The sequence below is a fragment of the Geotrypetes seraphini genome, chromosome 3 (assembly GCF_902459505.1).
Source record: "Geotrypetes seraphini chromosome 3, aGeoSer1.1, whole genome shotgun sequence".
NCBI lineage: Eukaryota > Metazoa > Chordata > Amphibia > Gymnophiona > Dermophiidae > Geotrypetes > Geotrypetes seraphini.
Window position 1 is genome coordinate 359,070,322 of NC_047086.1, and position 22,879 is coordinate 359,093,200.

At 43.0% G+C, this 22,879-nt stretch overlaps 1 protein-coding gene across 1 annotated transcript in view; it reads right to left on the reverse strand.

Moving 5' to 3' along the window:
- The window catches only part of DUSP10 (dual specificity phosphatase 10), a 69,600-nt gene extending 51,051 nt beyond the window's left edge, over nt 1-18,549 (reverse strand). Inside the window, exons 1-2 of the mRNA XM_033939426.1 lie at nt 18,393-18,549; nt 15,761-16,663 (exon numbers count right to left, since the gene is read on the reverse strand). Of these exons, the coding sequence (XP_033795317.1) occupies nt 15,761-16,658 (898 nt within the window). The 5' untranslated portion in view covers nt 16,659-16,663; nt 18,393-18,549. The remainder of the gene's footprint in view (nt 1-15,760; nt 16,664-18,392) is intronic.
- Nucleotides 18,550-22,879: the final 4,330 nt, after the last annotated feature.

Genomic DNA, 22,879 nt, shown 5'->3' on the forward strand with positions numbered 1-22,879 from the left:
ATGCCAGGACTCATTATTCCAAAAAGAGAGGCAATATAACTCACACAGTACTAAGCTGTTGAGTGACAAAAGAGAACATAAACAAACAAAAAGTCACTCCATATGTATTGAAATCAGAAAAAAAAAATCTAAAAATGTTCTTCTTTACTGTTTTTAGAACTGTGCTCAGAGACATGAAGGCTATAAAACCGCCTCACCACCCAATCATTTGCATAGTTCAATACAGTGTCAGAAGAATGGTCTATATCACTCTAGTTGATTACGCAAAACCAAACAGGTTATAGCTTTATCATTTTGGGTATGAAACTCTAAAAAGAATAAAACTTAGCTTTAGAGAATCGCTGGTTCCGACGTGCACGTTTCGATACTGATGTGCACGTCGGAACCAGCGATTCTCTAAAGCTAAGTTTTATTCTTTTTAGTATTGAACTATGCAATGATTGGGTGGTGAGGCGGTTTTACAGCCTTCATGTATCTGAGCACAGTTCCTAAAAACAGTAAAGAAGAACATTTTTAGATTTTTTTCTGATTCAATACATATGGAGTGACTTTTTGTTTAAGGACTCATTATTCCGGCTTGGTAAAAGGGGCCCCAAATGCTTGCTCCTCATGAAAGAAGTGATCAGGTTCAATGTGCTGTTACTGACCCTCTGATGAGCGAGAAATAGGGCTCAAAGAATGTGAGAGTGAGAAAGCATTCAAATGAGTGTGACACACCACTAAAAAGCGAGCCTTGACATCTCTGAAATCCTTATTAAGTAAGGTTTGTGAAACCAAAAACCCTTCCCTCCACATACCTTTAAAGGCAGGAGACCAATTCATTCAAAAAGTGTAATTTATGTCAGCTGTAAGAGAAGTTGGTAAACAGCACAGTTGTGGGAACTATGGGCTAGATTCACTATGCAAACCAATCGTGTACCAATTGGTTTACGACCCCTTTGTGACCCGATTTCCCTCCGACCCGATTCACTAACCTGTGTACCGATCCGATTCCTATCCGTGCATGCAAATGAGGGAAAGGGCATGCAAAGTAGGCAGGGACGCGATTCATTAAACTAAAATCTTGAACACCGACTGGGCTGGCTGATCGACAAGAAGCAACTGCTGGGGACCAGTCGCTCACGGCTTTTCCGACTCCATTCTCCTGCTCTTGCCCCGACTCATAGGTCAGACACAAATGAATCATGCTTGTGCCTTTCAGGCTTACTATACTTCATTACATTTTCACGATATGCTATGGTGCTTCACCTAAAGCTAATCACATTTTTAGAAAGGAATCTTATGCCCCGACTCTCCTCCCACTGCCCTGCTCTCTGCTCCTCTTGCCGCCCCCGACTCGCCCTGCTCTCTGCTCCTCTTGCCGCCCGATTTGCCCTGTTCTCTGTTCTTCTTGCCACCCCTGACTCCTCTGCTCTCTGCTCCTCTTGCCGCCCAACTCGCTCAGCTCTTTGCTCCTCTTGCCGCCCCGACTCACCCTGTTCTCTGCTCCTCTTGCCGCTCCCGACTCACCCTGCTCTCTGCTCCTCTTGCCGACCCCGACTCGCCCTGCTCTCTGCTCCTCTAGCTGACCCCGACTCTCTTGCCCTTCCCCGCATTACAAGCCCATGGTTTTAACCCACGGGTTAAAACCACGGGCTCACAAAGAAGTTGAGGTTTCAAAAAAATTTTTTAGTAAAAAAAAAGTTTCCAGCTATGCCGGGCACGGAGGGCCAGCACATGCGCAGACCATCTACAGACAAAGTAGATGGTGTGCGGATGCATCGGGATAGCTGGAGAGCGATCCGTGTCGTCGGTGGGGGGGTGTTCCTCTGATCGCCCCCATTTGCATCTTGACCTGTTGTGGATCAGTCGGCCTGCCGCGGATCGGCCACGGATTGGGCACGATCGGGCAGGTTAGTGAATCTAGGCCTATGCCAAGGAAAAACACAAGACAAGACTAAATGCCACCACCAATTGAAAAATTGGGGGGGGGGGGGTTAAGTGAGTCATGGATTTGATATATTGTCTTCCTGTGGAACTACTACTATTTATTACTTCTAAAGTGCTACCAGATGCACGCAGCGCTGTACATTCAACACGCAAGAGACAGCCCCTACTCAAAAGAACTTACAATTTAATTATGACAGACATCAAGGACAAAGGTGAATTTATACATGATGCTTAGGTAATAATAATAACTTTATTCTTCTATACCGCTATAATCGAACGACTTCTAGGCGGTTCACACCGAAGAGAGCTGGACAATCAGCGAATTACAATATGCAGATTATTAAAATACAACATTATACGCAAGAGTGGACATATTAGAAGTAATAGATTTAGGGTTCCTTTTATCAAGCCGCGCTAGCGGGGTTAGCGCGCCTGACTTTTAATCATGCGCTAACCCCCCTGCTAGCCAAAAAAACTACCGCCTGGCTATTACGCGCGTTAAACCAGTAGCGCGGCTTGATTAAAGGAGCCCTTAGATTTATCTCCTTAAACATAAGTTACACTAAATCTATCAAACAATGCAGTTTTTATTTCTTTCCTAAAGGCGCCGTAGGTCAGTCTAGCTCCATTAATGTAGTTGTCTAGCCAAGATTGCTGTTTGCTTGCTTGGTACATAAGAGTCCTATCCTGAAAGGATTTGTATTTACAACCAGTAATGCTTGGGTAGGCAAGTAGATTGCAGTTCCTGGTTATTCTTGCGGGACTGTATAGTACGAAATGAGATTGCAGGTAGGTAGGAGCTAGTCCCCAAACCAGCTTGAAACATATGCAAGAAAACTTGAATATTATTCATGCCTCCACTGGTAGCCATTGCAGCAGTCTGTAGTAGGGGCTAACATGGTCGCTTTTTTTTAATCCGAATATCAAGCGGACAGCTGTGTTCTGAACAATTCTTAGTTTCCTCACTGGTTTTTTAGGTATGCCCAGATGGACGATGTTACAGTAGTTTAATAGAGATAGCACCAAAGATTGCACCAGTAATCTAAATGATAAAGGGTCAAAGTATTTTTTGATGGTCTTTAATTTCCATAGTGCAAAAACCCACTTTTTTTTTTACCACCATATTCATGTGTTCAACATTGTCAAGGGACTTAAGAGGTGGAGGGAGTAGGGTGGTAAGAGAGAATGACAATAGGTATGGGTGCTTCAAAAAAAGTGGGCTTTCAGCCTAGACTTGAAGACTACTAGAAAAGGGGCTTGCTGCACTAAGTCAGGCAAGTTGTTTCAGGCATATAGCGCAGCAAGGTAGAAAGGACAAAGTCAGGAATTGGGAGTGGAAGAGAAGGGTACCGACAAAAGAGATTCATCCAACGAATGGAGTTGTCGGGGCTGAGTATAGAAGAGACAAGAGAGGAGAGATACTGAGGAGCTGCAGAATAAAAACACTTGTAGATCAGTAAGTGGAGTTTGAATTGTATGTGGAAAAGTGACTTGAGGAGAGGGGTAATGTGAGCATAGCGGAATACGAGGCATGCAGCAGAATTCTGAACAGATTGAATGGGAGAGAGATGGCTTAGCGCAAGACCCGCAAGAGGTGACGAGAGTGTGGATGAGGGTCTTGGCATCGTGGAAAGGTCGAATTTTAGCAATCTTGTAGAGAAAGAACAACAAGTTCTGGCAGACTGTTGGATATGCAAAGAGAGGGAAAAAGACGAGTGAAAGATGACTCCAAGGTTGCAAGCGGACAAGACAGGGAGGATGAGAGGCAGGCTCAATCTGACCTCGACCTCCATGACCTGGAACCATCACAACCCGAAGGGGAAGACATCCCAAAATGGAAGATGAGTAGATCCACAGGCACAAGTGGGAAAGACACAAACACTGACATTTCATTTTTAAAAACTCCTTTGCAGTTAATAGAGTCCAAGCTCACAGCACAAAGAAAGGCTGGTATCTAGGATGTACCTCAGAGGCCTGCTAATGAAGACAGATAGCAAAGAATATAATAATTATAATTCTCTCTCATCTGACTGCTTCAATTTTCTTTACAAAGACGTACATGAACTACAAAAATAAAATAGCAGGATTTTGCTACCAGTAGTTTATAAAAATGCACAACATTGATTGTTATTGTAGAAGCTCTAGTTTCAATATAAATGAGTAAATAATGTGGAGATACACGAGAGCTGGCATTAATACATTTAGATATGCATTATCAAATGATGGTAAGGTGTAGGGTTACCAGATGTCTGGGAAAACCAAGACATATCCTCTTTATAGAGGACTGTCTAGGTCAGGGGTGGGCAACTCCAGTCCTCGAGGGCCGGAATCCAGGTGGGTTTTCAGGATTTCCCCAATGAATATGCATGAGATCTATTTGCATGCACTGCTTTCAATGCATATTCATTGGGGAGATCCTGAAAACCCACCTGGATTCCGGCCCTCGAGGACCGGAGTTTCCCACCCCTGGTCTAGGTGATCCTAGGACCCTCGTCTATTAAACTGCGCTAGAAGTTTTTAGCACGATGAGCCGCGCTGAATGGCCCGCGCTGCTCCCGACGCTCATAGAGTTCCTATGAGCGTCGGAAGCAGCACAGGCCATTCAGCGCGGCTTTCTGTGCTACAAATTGCTAGCGCAGTTTAATAGAAGAGAGGATAAATCTTGGAACTCTGGCAAGGCAGCACAGCTTGGAAGAGACCAAAATCTAAATGTGTGAGGTGGGATGAGGAGTGGCCTAGTAGTAGAGCTGCTGCCTCAAAACCCTGAAGTTATGGGATCAAATCACAGTGCTGCTCTTTGTGACCCTGGGCAAGTCATTTAATCCTCTATTGCCCCCAAGTACAAAATAAGTACCTGTATATATGTAAACTACTTTGAATGTGTAACCACAAAAAAGCCATATGCAAGTCCTAATCCTATTATATAAAAGGAATGTGGGTGGATGCCTTAATTTATTAACACTGCGATTTACAGCTGCTTCAGGGCATTTAGAGGTTTTCTAAAAGTGCTCCTTATGGGTGGCCTTTTACAGAAGAGATTAAGGGAGGTTTATATTCTCCTCCCTCCCCAAAATTGAAAGTACAGAAAGATTGTTGCCCCTGTACTTAATTAAGAGCCTTTAAATCTGTAGCATTCTAAAATGGCAGACGTGCACATGACATTCTGAAATGCTCATTTTTCACATGTGACTGTTGGCCCTTAAAACATGTAATTGCAGTGTTCTCTCTGTCGATGTTTCCCGCTACATGCGGCGGGAAGATCTATTTTACAACTTGCATGTGAATTCCTTTGTGCAGTGCATTTTTTTCTAGCAAAAAAAAAAAAGGTGCTAGTACTCAAGTGACAGGGGTGGAGTGATCACCGATAGCCAGACCCCCTACAATCGGCCACAGAATCTATAGAAAAGCGGCATTGGTGTAGAGAACTGGGATCTTTCATTATAATTTGGGGACTATGGGTCAATTTTATCAGGCAATGGAAAAAGGTGCTTGTAGCTAGTACACCCGAGTACCCCTTGGGGAAAAAAAAAAAAAATCCCTATATGTATTTTACAAAGAGCCTACTTTGGCAGACCCTTTTCTACAACACTGTTAGAAACGGACATCTTGAACCTGGGCAAACCCATTCCAATTTCTATAGGAGACAACGTTTTAAAATGATTGGAGGTGCTAAACCCAAAGGAAATAACCCCTTCCTGGGCATAAGCAAGGAGTTTGCTCAATATTGGGGGTGCTCAAGCGCCCATAGCACCAGAGCTGGCTCCAATGCCGATTTCTATAGTCTATCTGAAATGGGCCTTATGGTCTACAAATTTACATGGTCAAGGTGGGTAACGTAAGAAAGAAGACCCAACGTTCACCGAATCTTCTGAATGTCTGTCAGTTCTTTTTGAGGCACTAATGCAGGGAAAACAGAATCCTTAGCCAATCATCCTTGCAAATATAATCAAATTACTATGCAAGTCTTTTTACTAAGGTGCGCTAGCCGGTTTAGCGCGTGCTAAATGCTAACGCATCCATAGACTATAATGGATACGTTAGTGTTTGTAAAAGGACCCCCATATTATGTGACACAAAGGAGCACCATACAAGTTGCTTCATAGTAAGAGCAAAACAGGATAAATAATATGAGAGAAGCGGCATGTTTTTTTTTTTCCTCACACTTAACATTTTTTATTCTTTGGGGAGCGCAAGATAAAAAGTGGAATGAACCAACCTCTGCAGCCAGAAGGTGTGAAGTGAGGTAATGGTTCAGGGCCAGATGAATTCTGTATTTTTCCCCCATAAACAAAATTCTGTACTGGATGTCTACATTAGGCAACGCCTAACTTTGGAATCCACACGCAACCTTTTTAAATTTTAATTGGCGTAGTCATTGACAGCACCAGTTTTCAGCCAATTAAGAGTTCCATGCAGACACCTCGTGACACCTAAGTCCACTTAGTGGTGCCTAACGACATCTACCTGAAAAGTAGGTGTGGCTAGGGGCAGAAAATAGACGTGGTAAACTTAGGCATCACTAGGTAGAATGGAATGCTGCTACTATTTGTGTTTTTGCCAGTTACTTGTGACTTGGATTGGCCTCCTTGAAGACAGGTTACTGGGCTAGATGGATCATTGGTCTGGCCCAGTAAGGCTATTCTTATGTATAGGGCAATCAAGCCATTGTGACATCACTGATGAGACTGACTCTTAGGCATTGGTGGAATGAGACATTATGACATCACAATCTCAGCTCTGAAATGCTGCTACTATTTGGGTTTTTACCAGGTACTTGTGACTTGGATTGGCATCTGTGAAGATGGGATACTGGGCTAGATGTACCATTGGTCTGACCCAATAAGGCTATTCTTATGTTCTTACAGGCACTGATAATTTAGGCCAGATAAAACTTAACCTAGGGTACCAGCGTATATCTCTACTGTATTGAAAGTAGTGATACCTAAGTCTGCTTAGGTGCCACTAGGTGTAATTCTATAAGTGGCGCCTAGCGGTTGATTGACAACTGCACAGAGCGGCTATAGAATCTGGCCCAAAGGGAGTATATATTATTATTATTTTTAATATTTTTTATTGATTTTGTAGAAATACACAAAACACTAGGTAACAAAGTGTACAACAGTAATAATTGGTCTCAAAAACTCTTCCCCCCCCCACCCCTTCCCAAACATACAATGTACTTTACAAAGAAAAATCAGGCATTCAACAGTTGACTACGAGCTCTGGTTGTCAGTGTGTGCCAAAATGGCTCCCAGCGAGTACTAAATACTCGCCCCTGCATATATATTATTTTTAATAAAAAGCTTTCTGGGTCTATTGCTTGTTTACACACAGATAATGGGTTTTCTCGACCAGTGCAACTGTGCATAGAAGTACACACTCTAAAAGACTTAATTGGTGCTTATCGGCACTATTCGCAGTTATATGCTTAAATACTATAAGTTGGTATCATACAAACTATGTGCACAAAATCTACAGTGCAGTTCTGGTTGTCGTATCTCAAAAAAGATATAGCGGAATTAGAAAAGGTACAGTGAAGGGCAACGAAAATGATGAAAGGTTTGGGACGGCTTCCCCATGAGAGGCTAAAGTGGCTAGGGCTCTTCAGCTTGGAGAAGAGATGGCTCAGGGGTGATATGATAGAAGTCTATAAAATACTGAGTGGAATAGAAAGAGTAGATGTGAATCACTTGTTCACTCTTTCCCAAAAATACTGGACTAGGGGGCATGCGATGAAGGTACCGAGTAGTAGATTTAAAACAAACTGGAGAAAATATTTCTGCATACAACGTGTAATTAAACTCTGGAATTTGTTGCTGGAGAAAGTGGTGAAATCAGTTAGCTTAGCGGGGTTTAAAAAAGGCTTGGATAATTTCCTAAAAGAAAAGTCCATAGGCCATTATTGAGATGGCTTGGGGAAATCCACTGCTTATTCCTAGGATATGCAGCATAAAATCTGTTTCACTACATGGGATCTAGCTAGGTACTTGGGATCTGGGTTGTCCACTGTTGGAAACAGGATATTGGGCTTGATGGACCTTCAGTCTATACCAGTATGGCAATTCTTATGTTCTTATGTAAGTGCAGGGGAATGTGGACCCGAGAGGGGCATGGGCAGGCCAGGAGCATGTCCAGCACTTGCATGCACGTAGGTCATACTAGCGGTTATGCACCTAAATGTAATCACTGAGCCAACATAAGTGTTTGCGCCTAAAGTTAAGCATGTAACTACAAACTTAGACTAACCACCTCTTTTACGAAACTGCGATAGCAGTTTCTAGCGCGGGGAGCGGCGCTGAATGGCCTGCGTTGCTCCTAACGCTCATAGGAACTCAATGAGCGTCGGAAGCAGCCATTCAGCGTGGCTTCCCGCGCTACAAACTGCTATCGCAGTTTCGTAAAAGGAGGCCATGGGGTACCCCTTTATGTTCCCACTTTTACTTACACTCTACGCTATCCATTAAGATGTTTTATCTTGACAATCTAAGTATTATACTAGGCCATACTATCTGTTGCCTATGTTGATCTTATTTTTGCTCTACACCGCCTTGGGTGAATTTTTTCAAAAAGGCAGCAAGTAAATCCTAATAAATAAACAATTGTAGATATAAAGTTTGCGCTGAGGGCCCCTTTGCTGCCCAAGGACGCGCTATCGTGACTTTGAAAAAGGGGCCCTTAGTGTGTGCATCATCTCGGCACCTAACTTTTGGTGATTTATACAGAATGGCCCTGTGGAGCAAATTTATTTATTGGGATTTTTTTTTAATTACGGCTACTCAGAAGACCTGATGCTAATTTAATATTTTTTCTGTCAAACAAAGATGTCCCTGATTATATGGATTTCAATGTTTTTTGTCTTTGTATTGTTTAAAAACTTCAATACACAAATTGAACTTTAAAAAAAAAAAAGACTATCAGCTATCTAATAATAATGCTGAGTGAGCTTCTCTCATGCTGTGTCCACAATTCCTCATAGGTCTATTTTTCCAAAATAATTTTTCATTCCACACACAATCAGTAAAGAAAAAAAAAACAACCCAAAACAACATTTGCACTTTTCTGCTTTCCATAGTGGTCACCCATAAAATATGGGTGTTGCGCTTTTATGTAACAAGTGACCGTTACGGAAAGCAGGAAAGTGCAAACTTTTATTTTATTAATCAGTTATGTGTGGAATGAAAAATTTAGGGGGGGAATGGGTCTATGAGGAATTTTAGATACAGTACAAGAGAAGCTTACTCAACATTATTTTTATATATCTGATGGTCCCAAATGAATTATATAGTGAAGGGTGTTCTTACTATGACAGATTATTTCTATTAAAATAGCCCCATAATGAGGGGGGTCAGGGATCCCTTTCCTACATCTGACCTTAGTCCCAAGGCTGGGAACCTGAAAGTGCTCTGACCGATTGCTCCCCAAGCATTAATGCTCCAGCACAGCTGTTTGCTTAAGAAGCCACACCAAACATGGCGAAGAATCAGGGGAATTTAAACTTGGCCAGCCTGGCTAGCAACCAGTGTTTACAAACAAAAACAGAGGATCAAATGGGCTGGCAGTAAATTATGGCTAGATTGCAGTGCACAGAAGAGATCCCTCAAAATAAAACAGAGCCCTTTGAAAATATTTCCCATCTCTCCTTCCTCAGCTCTGCTAAGGCACAGTTCCATTCGGTCAAAAAATGTATTCCTCCAAACATTTTAACAACAGAATAGGAAGTCATTCTCCAGGCCCGGAGGCCTCTGCAAAGGGGGACTGGTTTTAAGGATACTTCCCAATCCTTTTGTCACCGTAAATCCAAGATTGCAGCCAAATAAAATTGTCTGACACCCCCCCCCTCCCAGAAGGTGCAGAGCAATGATGCTGTTATGGAAGTAGAATTACCATATGGCTCCAGAAAATAAAAATTAAAAAAAATGGACAGCTTGAGATATCTGGGTTTTACTTCCATTGAAAGAAATGGAAATAAAACTCGGATGTCTCAATCTGTCTCCCTTTTTCTGGACAACAAAACAAAGAGAAAAGGGAGGTCCCAACCTAAACTGCAGTAAAAAACCAACCGAGAGCAAACAAAACAAAACTGCAGATCTGTACAAGACGTAGGCGAAATTTATTGTGACAAAATAATTATATGCAAACCCTTTTACCAATCAAGGGACCCGACACGGTCCCTGTTTCGGACAAACCTTCGTCAGGGGTCCATGGTAAAAAAGGATAACAAAAAAAGTTACAAAAAATTGTAGAGTAGCAGCAAAGTGTTAGCGACGTCGAGATTCACCAACTGCAATGAACCGTCGCAGAAAAAAAAAAAAAAAAAAGAGGACAGCTTGAGATATCTGGGTTTTACTTCCATTGAAAGAAATGGAAATAAAACTCGGATGTCTCAATCTGTCTCCCTTTTTCTGGACAACAGAAAGGCAAGGGAGATGGCTTTTCAACCAAATAAATGAGTCTGTATTAAAATAAGGTTCGTCCCAACAAGGATCCCAGTTTTGGTGTATAATGGACACCTTCCTCAGGGGACACTTGTAGACACAATCTGCAGTATTCTGAGCAGCGCTGAGCGTGCCTACAAGTGTCCCCTGAGGTAGGCGTCCATTATATGCCGAAACTGGGATCCTTTTTGGGACGAACCTTATTTTAATAAAGACTCATTTATTTGGTTGAAATGACATCTTCCTTGCCTTTCTGTTGCTCTTCTGTTTGTTTTTTCTTTTTTCTGGAGTCATATGCTAAACCTAATGGGAAGACCCACCTAGCTAATGACCCCATAGGTGGATTTTGTGACCCCCAGTTGAGGAGCTCTAGCTTAGAAGCAGGGCTGGATTGTAAACTCGTTTGAGAAGGGACTGTCTCTTCTGTGTTTTGATGTACAGTTTCAAGTTTATTTAAGATTTGATAAAAACGCTTATATAATTTTTAAGCGTTATACATCATCCCTGAAAAAGTCTTAACACCACGAATACCCTCCTTCTTCCTGACTCACCGATACTACCTGATCTACTCTTTATCTTCATTAGAGACCAATTATCTTCTTTTGTAACCCACCTTCTATAACACTTTTGTAATCCGCCTTGAACTGCAAGGTATTGGTGGAATAGAAATCTAGTGTAATAAACAATTAGAAAATACAAACAAGACATTCTTTGGACAACAACTAACAGGAACAAGGGGAAAGAAGGGGAGAACTACAATGGTATAAAAAAGTTCACAATAAAGGGGAAAAAAAAGAAGGGATGGGGACATGACCAGAAAAATTTCTTTTGAAAATAGAAGAAATTGTAGGTATAACTGATCAACTGATCAATCATTTAATAATAATAAATTTATTCATTTATACCGCCATTACCAAGAGTTCTAGGTGGTTTACACCATAAGAAACTGAACAATCAGCGAAATACATTCATACCATGAAAATAGAATCTTACAAAAAGTTAAAAATATGATTACAATCTTAAAAATACCCAGCTAGGTAATAAATTTGTCAAACAGAGAAGACTTGACTAATTTTCAAAAAGAACAATAAGACATGGCTTGATGAATACAACAAGGCTAATAGATGAATTTGACAAGTATGGATTCCTCTCTAAGATGAGTTGGGCGTGAGTTTCATAGATGGGATGCGGTGATTGAAAAGATCTCATTACGTCTAGTGCTGATGATTTTTATTGAAGGTACTGAGAGAAGATTATGGGAACTTGAATGAAGGGCTCTAGTGGTGGAATGGGGTATTAACAATCTGTCTAAAAAGATAGGAAGATGAGTTTGACGAATCTTAAATGAAAGAAGGGCAATTTTATAGGGGACTGGCAACCAATGAGCTTTTCTTCAGAGCGGTGTTACATGATCATATTTCTTGGAATTCGTTATGATTTTTATTGTAGCATTTTGAATTAATTGAAGACGCCTTAATTTCTTCTGAGTAGGTTTAGAGAGTTACTAAAGATGCAGCTATTCGTAGATGCCTTTTTTTTTAGTTATTTCAGCTAAAACTGATGAATTATATATGAGTTCTTCTATCCACATTATGGCATTTTCCTAAGGATTGTATGCATTGTCATTTTATTATATGATTATTTTATTATGTATTTGTTTTTATTTTGTCGTCATTTTAACACTATGTATGTTAACTATGTAACTGCACCGTGGAGAACCAGCTCTTGGACTTATACTGCACTGGGAGATGCCCCTGAGTTTGTCCCTGACGAAGGTTACGAAACGGGGCTCTATAGGGTAATCAGCTGGCACCCCGTATTAATAATAGCGGTCTACAGAATGAGATAAGTTCCTGGCTTTTTAGTAGCTCATTAATGATTGAAACACTGATGTACTGACAAATTGATAAGGTTGAGCACTATAGGAGCTTCTCAAATAATGTGAGGTTTAGAAATAATAAAGGAGCTTCTCAAATAATGTGAGATTTAGAAGCGATATTGAATTAATCACTTTAAATTCTTCAAACACATTATACAGACACCAAGGTTTTTGGGCTAACTAGCTAGGTTTTGGACTAAACAAAGAAAAATAACAAATAGAAATACTTTTGTACTATTAATTATAGAATTTTAGATTGGCCCACAGAGTGTTCAAAGTGATATGAGTGGGTAACATCTGCTGGACATGTTTGTGCTATTGGCAGTATTGAACCCTGGTGAACTTGAGATAAATTTCCTATCCGAGTTCCCACCTACTGATTTAACACCCTGCAGGGAATATTTTAGTGCGATTTCTTACAACTGTCTTGTTAGCTCTTAACCCTGTGGGTATCTGAAGAAGAAGAGAGCAGGTCTCAATATGTAGTTCTAAGATTTTTTGACCCCTCTCATTTTGAGTAACGCTCTTACAACTTGTAAACTATGTAAACCGTTTAGTTTTAAACGGTACATAAATTTTTAAATAAATAAATAATGAGTTACAGTAATCCAGTAGGCGCTATGGAAATGATTAGTAGTAGTCGAAAACCACCAGGCACCAGATCACTCAGGTGACTAATCAGCGGCTGCTGGAGCAAGGAGAAGCATTGGAGGTCCTAGGATGGGCGCAACAAAAGGTGAAAGTGCAGTGTCCAGAGCCATAAAAAGAATTTTTAAAAACACAGCTTAAAAAATAATTCCGTCTGGCCCCCTCCCACCCTGGCACCTGCTTTCTTTCAAAAGAAAATAAACCTAAAAAAAAAAAAAAAATCCAGCCTGTTCATTTATACAGGGTGAGTTTGACTCACATATTTTTGTTACTCTAAAACTAGCCCTGCCATTAGAGACTCATCCCACACCACCACCACCTCCCTGATGTAACAATCACTACTTTCGCCGGGCATGAAACAATATAGTTTTTCCCTCAGGTAAGTCATTATCTCCTTTTGTCTTAGTTGCCAGCTTAGAATGGAAGCTCTTCAAGGCAGGAACTCTGTACCTGGAAAGGAAAAAAGCGCTAATACTGGAAAAGTGGTTTAAAAAAACCAAACTATTAATAAAATGAACACAGGGGGGGAAAAAAGCAGATGCTGCTGTCTTTTCTTTCTTGATGACATAAAAAAGTCTCATTTTCCTGTCTTTTGCATAGACTAATGTTACACTGTGATGTCAGAACAACAGGTGGCATCAGCTGCTCATCGGGACTGACGAACAACATGGAACTGAAGGGAGGGAGGAAACATGAGGAAGCGTAAAGTCTGTCATAGCATTTCTCAGCCTTCTTTGTCTGGTTCTTTTAGCGCCCACCTTGCAAGTCATAATTGCCCTGCAGCACTACAGGTTTGGGAGTATAAAGTGATTTTACAGGTCTGGCTTACCAGTCCCATTATAAACGAGCTCTTTTTATACTGAACGTACTGAGAATGACAAGAGATGCAGAACTATGTCGCCTTGAATAAGCAACAGTGAAACCATGTGGTTAAAAAATGAAATACATGTAGAGTTAAGAATGCCAAAGCGTTTACTTATTATAGGGAAGTTAGTCTTTCATGAGTAAACTGTGCAAAGGGAATTTTAGCAGTGGCATAGTAAGGAGGGGAGGCGGTATGCCCCGGCCGCGGTCTTCCTAAGGGCGCGACATCCCTCCTCCTCTCTGCCTCCATCCTCCCTCTCCTCTCTTTAACACGCATGCGCACCCCTGGCATTCCCTGCACCTTTTTTTTATTTCCCTGGCACGAGGTTGCTGCCCGCATCGGCATCGAAGCTCTCTCTGATGTCACTTCAGGGATCCGCACCTAGAAAGTGATACCAAAGGGCGAGCCGACACCAACGCGGGCACGCTGCTCACGCCAGAGAAGTTAAAAAGGTATGGGGAAAAGGTGCATGCATGGCAGGGGGGGCAAGAGGGCGAGGGGGTGGATTCCACAAACCCCGGTGCCGCTAACTCTTACCATGCCGCTGAATTTTAGCACGTGTGCTGAAATACCATCTGTGTTGCAAATCTGAAGACAAGATGATGCCACCCCCATATCTCGTTTGTAAAACCGAGCCCCCAGAACCAAGGGGGGGCGGCAGAGCCAGGCACTAAAGACACTGTGGCACAACCAAACACCAAGTCTCACAGCCCTCCAAACATATTGCCCTAAACAAACCAGGGACTGCCACCTCTCCACCAGCATTGAGTAGAAAAATCCCAGTTTTTGGAAGCTGCGTTTAGGTCCTAACCATTCCAACTTGTAATACGCTATAGGCCTCTTCTATCAAACTGCACTAGCGGTGAGCCGCGCTGAATGGCCTACGCTGCTCCTGATGCTCATAGAGTTCCTATGAACGTCGGGAGCAGCGCAGGCCATTCAGCGTGGCTCTCCACACTAAAAACTGCTAGTGCCGTTTGATAGACGAGGCCCTTTATCTGTTTCTCATTCCCTCTATAGCCCCTTCCCTCTCTACCTCTTCATTCCTTTATACGTCCCTTCATGAGAAGCATATATTGATTCACCCTGTGTCCTGTCATAATTAGATTGTAAGCTCTCTCAAGCAGGAGCTGCCTCTTGCATCTATTACATGCATCTGGCAGTGCTATAGAAATAATAAACAGTAGGAGAAAGGAGAAAAAGAATGGAAATGCTTTAGTAGGGCTCATACACACACCAGTTACCATGCACTTGCATTCAGAATGAGAATCAGCAGTCTTTGAATTGCTCCAATTTCAATGTTGTCTGTGTCCAGTGACGTGGCAGGGGGCGGTCTGTCCTGGGCGCCATGTCGGGGGGGGGGGGTACGGCACCCCTCCTTCTCTCCGCCCCCCCCCCCGCCTCTTCCCATTCCTCCCCTCCACACGCACGCACCCTTCCCTTCCCCCACACCTCTTCGCGACCCTATGCCGTGCATAGGAAGTGACGTCAGAGGGAGAGCCAACAGAGTCACGTTGTTGACTGCCACGAGCAATAACCTCAACTGGAAGTATGGGGGAAGGGAAAGGCGATAGGCGGGATTGGGAAAGGAGTGGGGGGGGCGGAGACGAGAGCAGAGGAGGGGTGCCTCTCACCCTCGCTATACCACTGTCTGTGCCCTCTCGACTCCTCATCGTGATGGAAAAAATCCTAAAGTTTCCACTACTCAGAAAGGAACGTATTTCTACACAGATAAAATGTCAACTATGAGGATATAAACAACCTTGATTCTCAGTCTGAGTCATCACCTTCAGTATACTTTCTTCTGAAAGAAAGGCATAGGGGTGAGCAGGTAATTGTTTAATCTGCTTAGGACATAAAACCAGTTTGGCCTAATGTTCTCAATGGGATCTAAACAGTCTCTACCTTCGCACTCAGATTAAAACATGACTAGTCTACAGTTTACAGTAAATTGAGGAAAATAAAAAGTTAATGCCACACCAAACAAACAACAAATGATTGTACCTTTCAGAACAAGAGGTTCCCTGCCTTCTCTCTTCAGGGACTCCAGCACGATATGGAGTGGCTGGGAAGGCATTACCCGGCTCGGCTCATTGGTATTCTCATCATAAACTATAATTTCTTTGGAAAAAATCCTCTTGAAAGAGTCCTTGCCTTCCCGGCAAGAGATCAAGTCCAGCACCGTGATCTTGCCCTGCTGAAGCCTCCTCCGGCTAATCTTATCCGAGCAGTTGATATGGACTGCCCCTTGAATGTGGCTCTTATTGTACTCCAAGAACGGTCTGCAGTCAATAATGACCGGCCCCTGGCTCTGGATGGTAGCCTTGCTGCCTTTGGTCATCTTCTTTGCCAAGTCGTTTGGATAAATAACTTTGATGTTGGCAAATGGCTTGGTGGCGCCAGAGACTGGGCTCCCCGACGGACTCAACGTGCCGCTGCTCTCGTTGCTGTTCACCATTTGGTTGGAAGGACAGGCGGTGGAGGCGCCAACGATGCTGCTGGTGGTTATCTGCGACAGCGCCTGGCTGTCTTTCTCATAAGTGGCTACAGTACAACAACTGGCACTGCTGCATCCACAATTTATGGAGCGGGCAGTGCCGTTGGATGAGGGCATATACGTCAGGTTAGCAGCCGTTAGGGACACCACCGCCGTGCTGATAAGCGTTTGATGGCTATTACTTGCGCAAGAGGCAGATTCGGGGTAGTTAGAGTCTAAGCAAAGCTTGAGATCCTGAGGTCTTACTGGCCTGGACAGTGCCACTACAACCCTGTCGTCTAAAGGAGATGGAGGCATCAGGAAGCTGAAAACTGGCAATTCAGGAAGAACGCAAGATCTCACTTGGTGAAGAAGAAAAAGGACAAGACACACGAGGGGATCATAGTTCCATACTATATCGGGCATAAAATCTGTGCACAAAAACAAAGAGAAACATAGGGTTGAACATTTGAAATATCTTTTTCAGCCGCGAGAACAAAATCTTTTAAAATAAATAGACAACTAGACAAGCATTTGGACAGCGCTAAGTCATATTTCTTTCCTTAGGAGGGGAATCTATGTTCTACATCCTATAAATACAAGGAGCGCATACCATTAGTACTCCAATAATGGGCCAGGCTGCCACTGAAACCAGAATTAAATATACATCGCATGCAAATGCGGCAGAAAAGCTTTCAGGACTCGTGTATAAAAATCTGCAAGACCACAGAATTATAAAGGCATGCCAGCTTCTCACTTCAAGAAGAAGCAGGTCCAGTGGCCGGGCTCCAGATATATAGGAATCCATGGCAGTCAAAAAAATACCAATGGAGGACATGCAATTCAGCTTGGCAAGATAGAATAAAATCAGTCTGTAAATAAACCCTCCTCTATGTGTCATCACACAGTCACAAATAGTCAATAATAGACTCACAGGGACCAAGGAGATACAATGAAGGCCCGCAACCTTATAATCACTAAATTGCATAGACTCTCTCACTTCAGCCCACTACTGTGTTAAGAGGATGTGCTATACACACACATAAACGGGCAGGCAGGCCTGTAAACTACAGACCCCACTCATCTTAGGAAAACATTAAACCAGAGAGGGAAGGTTTACACACTCCTTCGCACCCCTCATGATGCTTAAAACGCATTGAGACACCCAGAATGCAAAGAGCAAATTAACTTTCGTTTGAAATCGATCTTTCTTCCAGCTTTAAGCATCCATAAACATCTTGGCACATGAACTAAAAACGTGCAAATACTAGAAGTTTAAGTGTGTATAATAGGTTTAAAGGATGCCATAGGGCAAACCGTGATATTTTTTTTTTTTTTACTGTTATATCAGTTTACATTGCATTCCCAATATTTAATAGACGTCATAGATGCAGGACCCCAACCTTCCTCTATTTTAACTCACATCATTATGTGTCTATTAGAAATTCTAAATCTTTTTTTTTTTTTTGCTATGTATCAAATCGGGTCTAACCAAGTGCACGCTGGAGTGTAAATGCATCAAAACGTTGTAGAATAAAATCATCATGACCTTAAATATGCAAGAACGAAGACCTGATACTATTCGAATACAATTTCAAATAGCTCATGGGTTGTTGTTTTTTTAATGAATGAGATCTTGAGAAAGGGGGGGGGGGTCTTATTTTGCTTTATAAGCATTTAAACCCGACCTAGGATTCCCCCTCCCCCTTTTTTTCATTCTGGCTTTTCCTTTCATACCTCTGCATCCCTGCAGCAGAAGGTCATATTTTAAAATGAAAAGTGGGAACAGGGCTTCAGCTACAACAGCCTCCGCCCCCTACCTACTCCTGATCTATCTTTCCCTTGAATTAAAAAAAAAAAAAAAAGAAGTGAAAATCATTCAAGCAATCAAGGTTTAGAAAAGACACGCTATGCCCTCACTTCTCCCACTGCAGCACTCTTACAAACAAGCTGCACTATCTACAAATCCAGCTGCAAGCGCAAAAAAATGGTCAGTAATGAAAGCCAAAGCAAGTCCCACAGGCTTCTCACCTGCCTTTAATTAAGAAGAAAAAAACCCATAAAACTAGACAATCTGCGAATATATATGACTATATAGCTACAATAACAATACAAAATAAATTGCTCTGGCTAGAAACGGCATCCCTGATTTCCACTTACATCCTTCGTCAAAACAGTAGATATTCGTTCAACATTCGGCGCTTCTCTGCAGCTGTTGATTTATACGTCCCCATTCACTCCAGCTGCAACGTACTGTAGTTACTTTCTCTTTTTGCTCGAGAGTAATGTAAGCGTCCGTGCGGTCTGAGTGATAAGGCCTGCAGCCAATCGGAAGGCGCTGAGGGGTAGACCAGGGCGGAGTCAATGCCGGGGCACACCAGTGGGCGGGACCCGGGGGCGTGATCCGGACTGATGGGATCAAAGGAGGCATCGGATACTTTGGTGTTAGAATGTGGGTGGTGATGTCATTGGCAGCCAATCCTAGAGCTTTAAGGAGCCAGACCGAGCCGGTGGAGAGCAGCTGCGCTCCGTCTGCTTGCACAGATAAGCGGCAGGATGTGTTAACCTTTTCTCGCCTGAATTTGTCAATGAAATGAGTTGTGTCGCCTCCTAGTCGTCCTCTTTCTGTGCATATACTTTCATTGCTGCGTTCTATAGGCATAAAGGTTTTGTAATTTATAAAAGAGACGGAGAGCACCCTGTTAGGATTGTTTCCAGGTTAGAGTCAATGAAAGACTTGTTGTCGTTTGGACTGAGGAAGTGCGAGCTCCAGAAAGCTAGGTAAACAAATATATTAAGTTTTTAGTTCATTATAAACTGGATCTCGGGTTACATTTTTATTGTTCCATTAACACGCTTTTAGAAAAAAGGAAAAAAAAACACAGCAAAAACATTTTTCCAATCTTAGCACTTGAATTATTATTATTATTATTTTTTTTTTTTTTGCTTTTGTTTCCATCTACCTATCATTTGTTTGTTTTTTCCTTTAGAAATTTAAAATATAGTATTGGGCTGTCTTTATATAAAATTATAGAACAGTATTGTTACTCTAGAAAGAAGGCTAACCTTATGTGGGTCTTGTAAGAGCAGGTTCAGAGGCTGAGCCTAGCTTGCAAGCCCGGAGCAGTTTTAGAATTGAAGAGGCAAAAAATCTTACTGAAGGGAGGCTTGAAGTGGGGGTTGAGTTTGATGAAAATAACTATTAGTTTAAATATTGCCTTGGTAAAAGGTTAGTCAGTTGGTCTCAAACGAGGATCCACTTAGAAGTTTAGAGGGAAAATAGGAAACTGCTGGAGGTCAAATTAGTTGGTGGTTTGGAGCCAACCCCCTCCTCTCCCCCACACTTATTTAATGATGTACCTCTGAGACCTAGGCTTTTTCCTGCTCCTTGAAGGTGGCCCATTGCATTTCTTGTGTGCTTAATTATGGTCAAAGCCACTGAATCTTAACCAAGGTTGGTACAGACCTTATAGCAGGGGATTCTTTTGAGGAAGAGGCTGGGTCTGAGAAGGTGAGTGCTAATGCTACTTCTGACTTGCTACCTCCTACCATCTCTACACTCCCTAGGGCCATGATCGCTGTAGACATTGAGACTAGTTGTCCCCCTAAGAAAGGTAAGAGAGTTTCCATGTTGAGCAGCACAAGTAATCAAGGTTAGTGAGACACACATCCAACTGGTAGAGCCCATATGCTAACCATAGCCTTGGCTCCCCAATATTTCCCAACACAGTATCTGACGTAGGGGTGGAGCTTACTGGTGGCTCTTACCGTGAGCCTGATCATCATGTGTTTGGTGAGTGGGCCAGCCCCTCCCAATGGCATTCAAACAACTTGCTGAATTGGGACTGGGGAAGGACAAGCTTTGGGTTGAGGAATGTAGAGCACCTGATTGCTTCTGAGATGATATTGATCAGGTATTCCCAGTGATTCATAGACAACGGCGTGAAAGACAAAGGTGCACCCGGACAATTGAGCGCAGTGCGGAGGCACGCGCCGCTCTAAATTACTGTTTTTAGGGCTCCGACAGGGGTGTGGGGGGAGGAACCCCCCCACACACTTTACTTAATAGACATCGCGCCGGCGTTATGGGGGGTTTGGAGGGTTGTAACCCTCCACATTTTACTGTAAACTTAACTTTTTCCCTAAAAACAGGGAAAAAGTGAAGTTTTCAGTAAAATGTGGGGGGTTACAACCCCCCAAACCCCCCATAACGCGGCACGATACCTATTAAGTAAAGTGGGGGGGGGGGTTCCCCCCCATGCCCCCCCGTCGGAGCCCTAAAAACAGTAATTTAGAGCTCCACACTGCGCTCAATTGTCTGGGCGCGCCTTTGTCCCAGCGCGCTTTTGACCTGACACCATTCCCAGTGGCATAGTAAGGGGGAGGGGGGCAGTCCACCCTGGGTGCCATGTTTGTGGAGGTACATGCCCCCCTTCCCTTCCCCTACTCCTCTAGTTGTTCACTGCCGTGAGCAAAAACTTCAACATGCTCCTTGTGACGGTGTTTTCTGCCCTGCAGATATCACATCTGGGTACTGCACATAGGAAGTGGATGGGGGTTGCGAGGAGTACACTGAAGTTCTTGTTCGTGGCAGTGAACAACTAGAGGTATAGCAGAAGGGGGGGGGGAGACAGTGGGGGGAGGGAGGGGTGCCTCTCACCCTCGCTATGCCATTGGGTATACCCCAGTCAGAGTGCACAAGCACAGCATAGTAACATAGTAAATGATGGCAGATAAAGACTTATGTGGTCCATCCGGTCTGCCCAATAGTGACATTTACTCTCAGAGCAATGGTGAAGCAACAACCCAGTAATTATTCCCCCCCCTTCCCCTCCCCCCCACACACAATCCCCTTGATAGGCAAGACCTGGGGAAGGTGTGGCTCACTGGTAGAGCTGCTGCCTCTGCACCCAGAATTTTTGAGATCATATCCCAGTGCTGCTCCTTGTGACCCTGGGCAAGTCACTTAATCCTCCAGTGCCCACCGCTTTGAATATCGGAGCTACAAAAAGGTGGTATACAAGTCCCCATTCCCCTTTCCCTACTCCGATCTGAATGTGGCATAAAATACACATAATTGTTCCTGATCCTTCTTGCCGCGTATGGGATGGAGACCATAGAAGCCTGTCTGACATTGACTACGCTGCCCGACTGCTGGAGTCACCATCAAAGCTAAATCCAGCCCCTCCTGATCCATCTTGCCATGGGACACAAACCGTAGAAATCTGTCTATCATTGTCTTCACTTCTCCGCTGCTGGGGCTTTCATTTAGCACCACTTTGGCACATCACAAATGAAGTTATAGTTTTTGATCTATCGAATCTTTCTATTTAGGGATCCTTTGTATATGGATGTGTTCCCCCTCCTCTCCTAGCATTACCCTACCTCCTGGAATCCAAGACATAGCCCTGCCCTCTTGCATCCAAGTTGGGGGGGTTCTTATTTTCTGGGGAACACACTTTTCAGTGGTAAAAGCTACTTTGAGTCCAAAGGGATGTGAAATGAAATGCTAGGGTCTTCTGCTCGCCATCTAAGGGTAGGGTTAGCTCCAGCAGACAGGATTCTGGAAATTATGATGGGAGAACTAGGATGCATATGGGTGTTGCTGGTTGTTCCTCTTTTATTTTTCAGGATACTTCCAAAGGGGATCTTCAGAGAAGTGTGTTTAGCCATTAGTTCCGCCACTCATCTGAAGAAAGAGTTTCTTAGCACCAAGCTGGCTCCTCTAACTATGACAATAACAAAACACAAAAACAATAATTCAAAATTCCACTGTCCAAAATAGCAAAATTAAAAACAAAAAATGGAATTCAACTCAAATTAACTATAACTCATTTAGATAAATAAATAAGTCATCTGTAGAAAGGAGGCAGGACCTCAGACCATGTTGTTGTATCTCATACCGGCCAATGGCCGTCCAGCCAATACAAATTGTGGTTTTTAATCATCTGTCCTCCTCCGTCACCTCCAATGCATGTGTAACATTCAGCAAATGTTAAATATTGTGCAAAAACAGCAACTCATCTATAATCTAGTTATTTTAATATCAAAAATTTATGAATATAAAAACCACTTATCTTAGTCTATTTTTCTAGGGGGCTGGGTTCAGAGGCACAATTTGGGTCAGAATATTTTTTTTCTTGGTTTTTCCTCTAAATCTAGGGTGCGTCTTAAAGAGCAAAAAAATACGGTTGTCCGCCTCACTGCTGTAACCTTACGCAAGCACTTTCCTGCATCTGCACGCGATTGTTCTCTCCACTCCACCTCACAGTCGCGTACAGATGCAGGAAAGCGCTTGCGTGAGGTTACAGCAGTGAGGCGGGCAGCGTTCCAGAACGTAAGGTAACCACTGGAGGCAGTGCAGCTTGTGCGTGTGGCTGAGGCTGGAGGAGGTGAGAGCTAAAGACGGTTGCGGATGCGACCACCGGACACTTAAGGCACAGGTTTTCCATAAAGAATCATTCTTTATAATACAGAGAGCCTCAAAATAGTTGGTCCAAAATCGTGTCTTTTGCAGTTGATACTACTTACTACTATTAATTATTTCTATAGCACTACCAGGCGCATGCAGCGCTGCACAGAGTCACAAAGAATAAGAAAACAGTCCCTGCTCAGAAGAGCTTACAATCTAAACAGGCAAGGCAGAC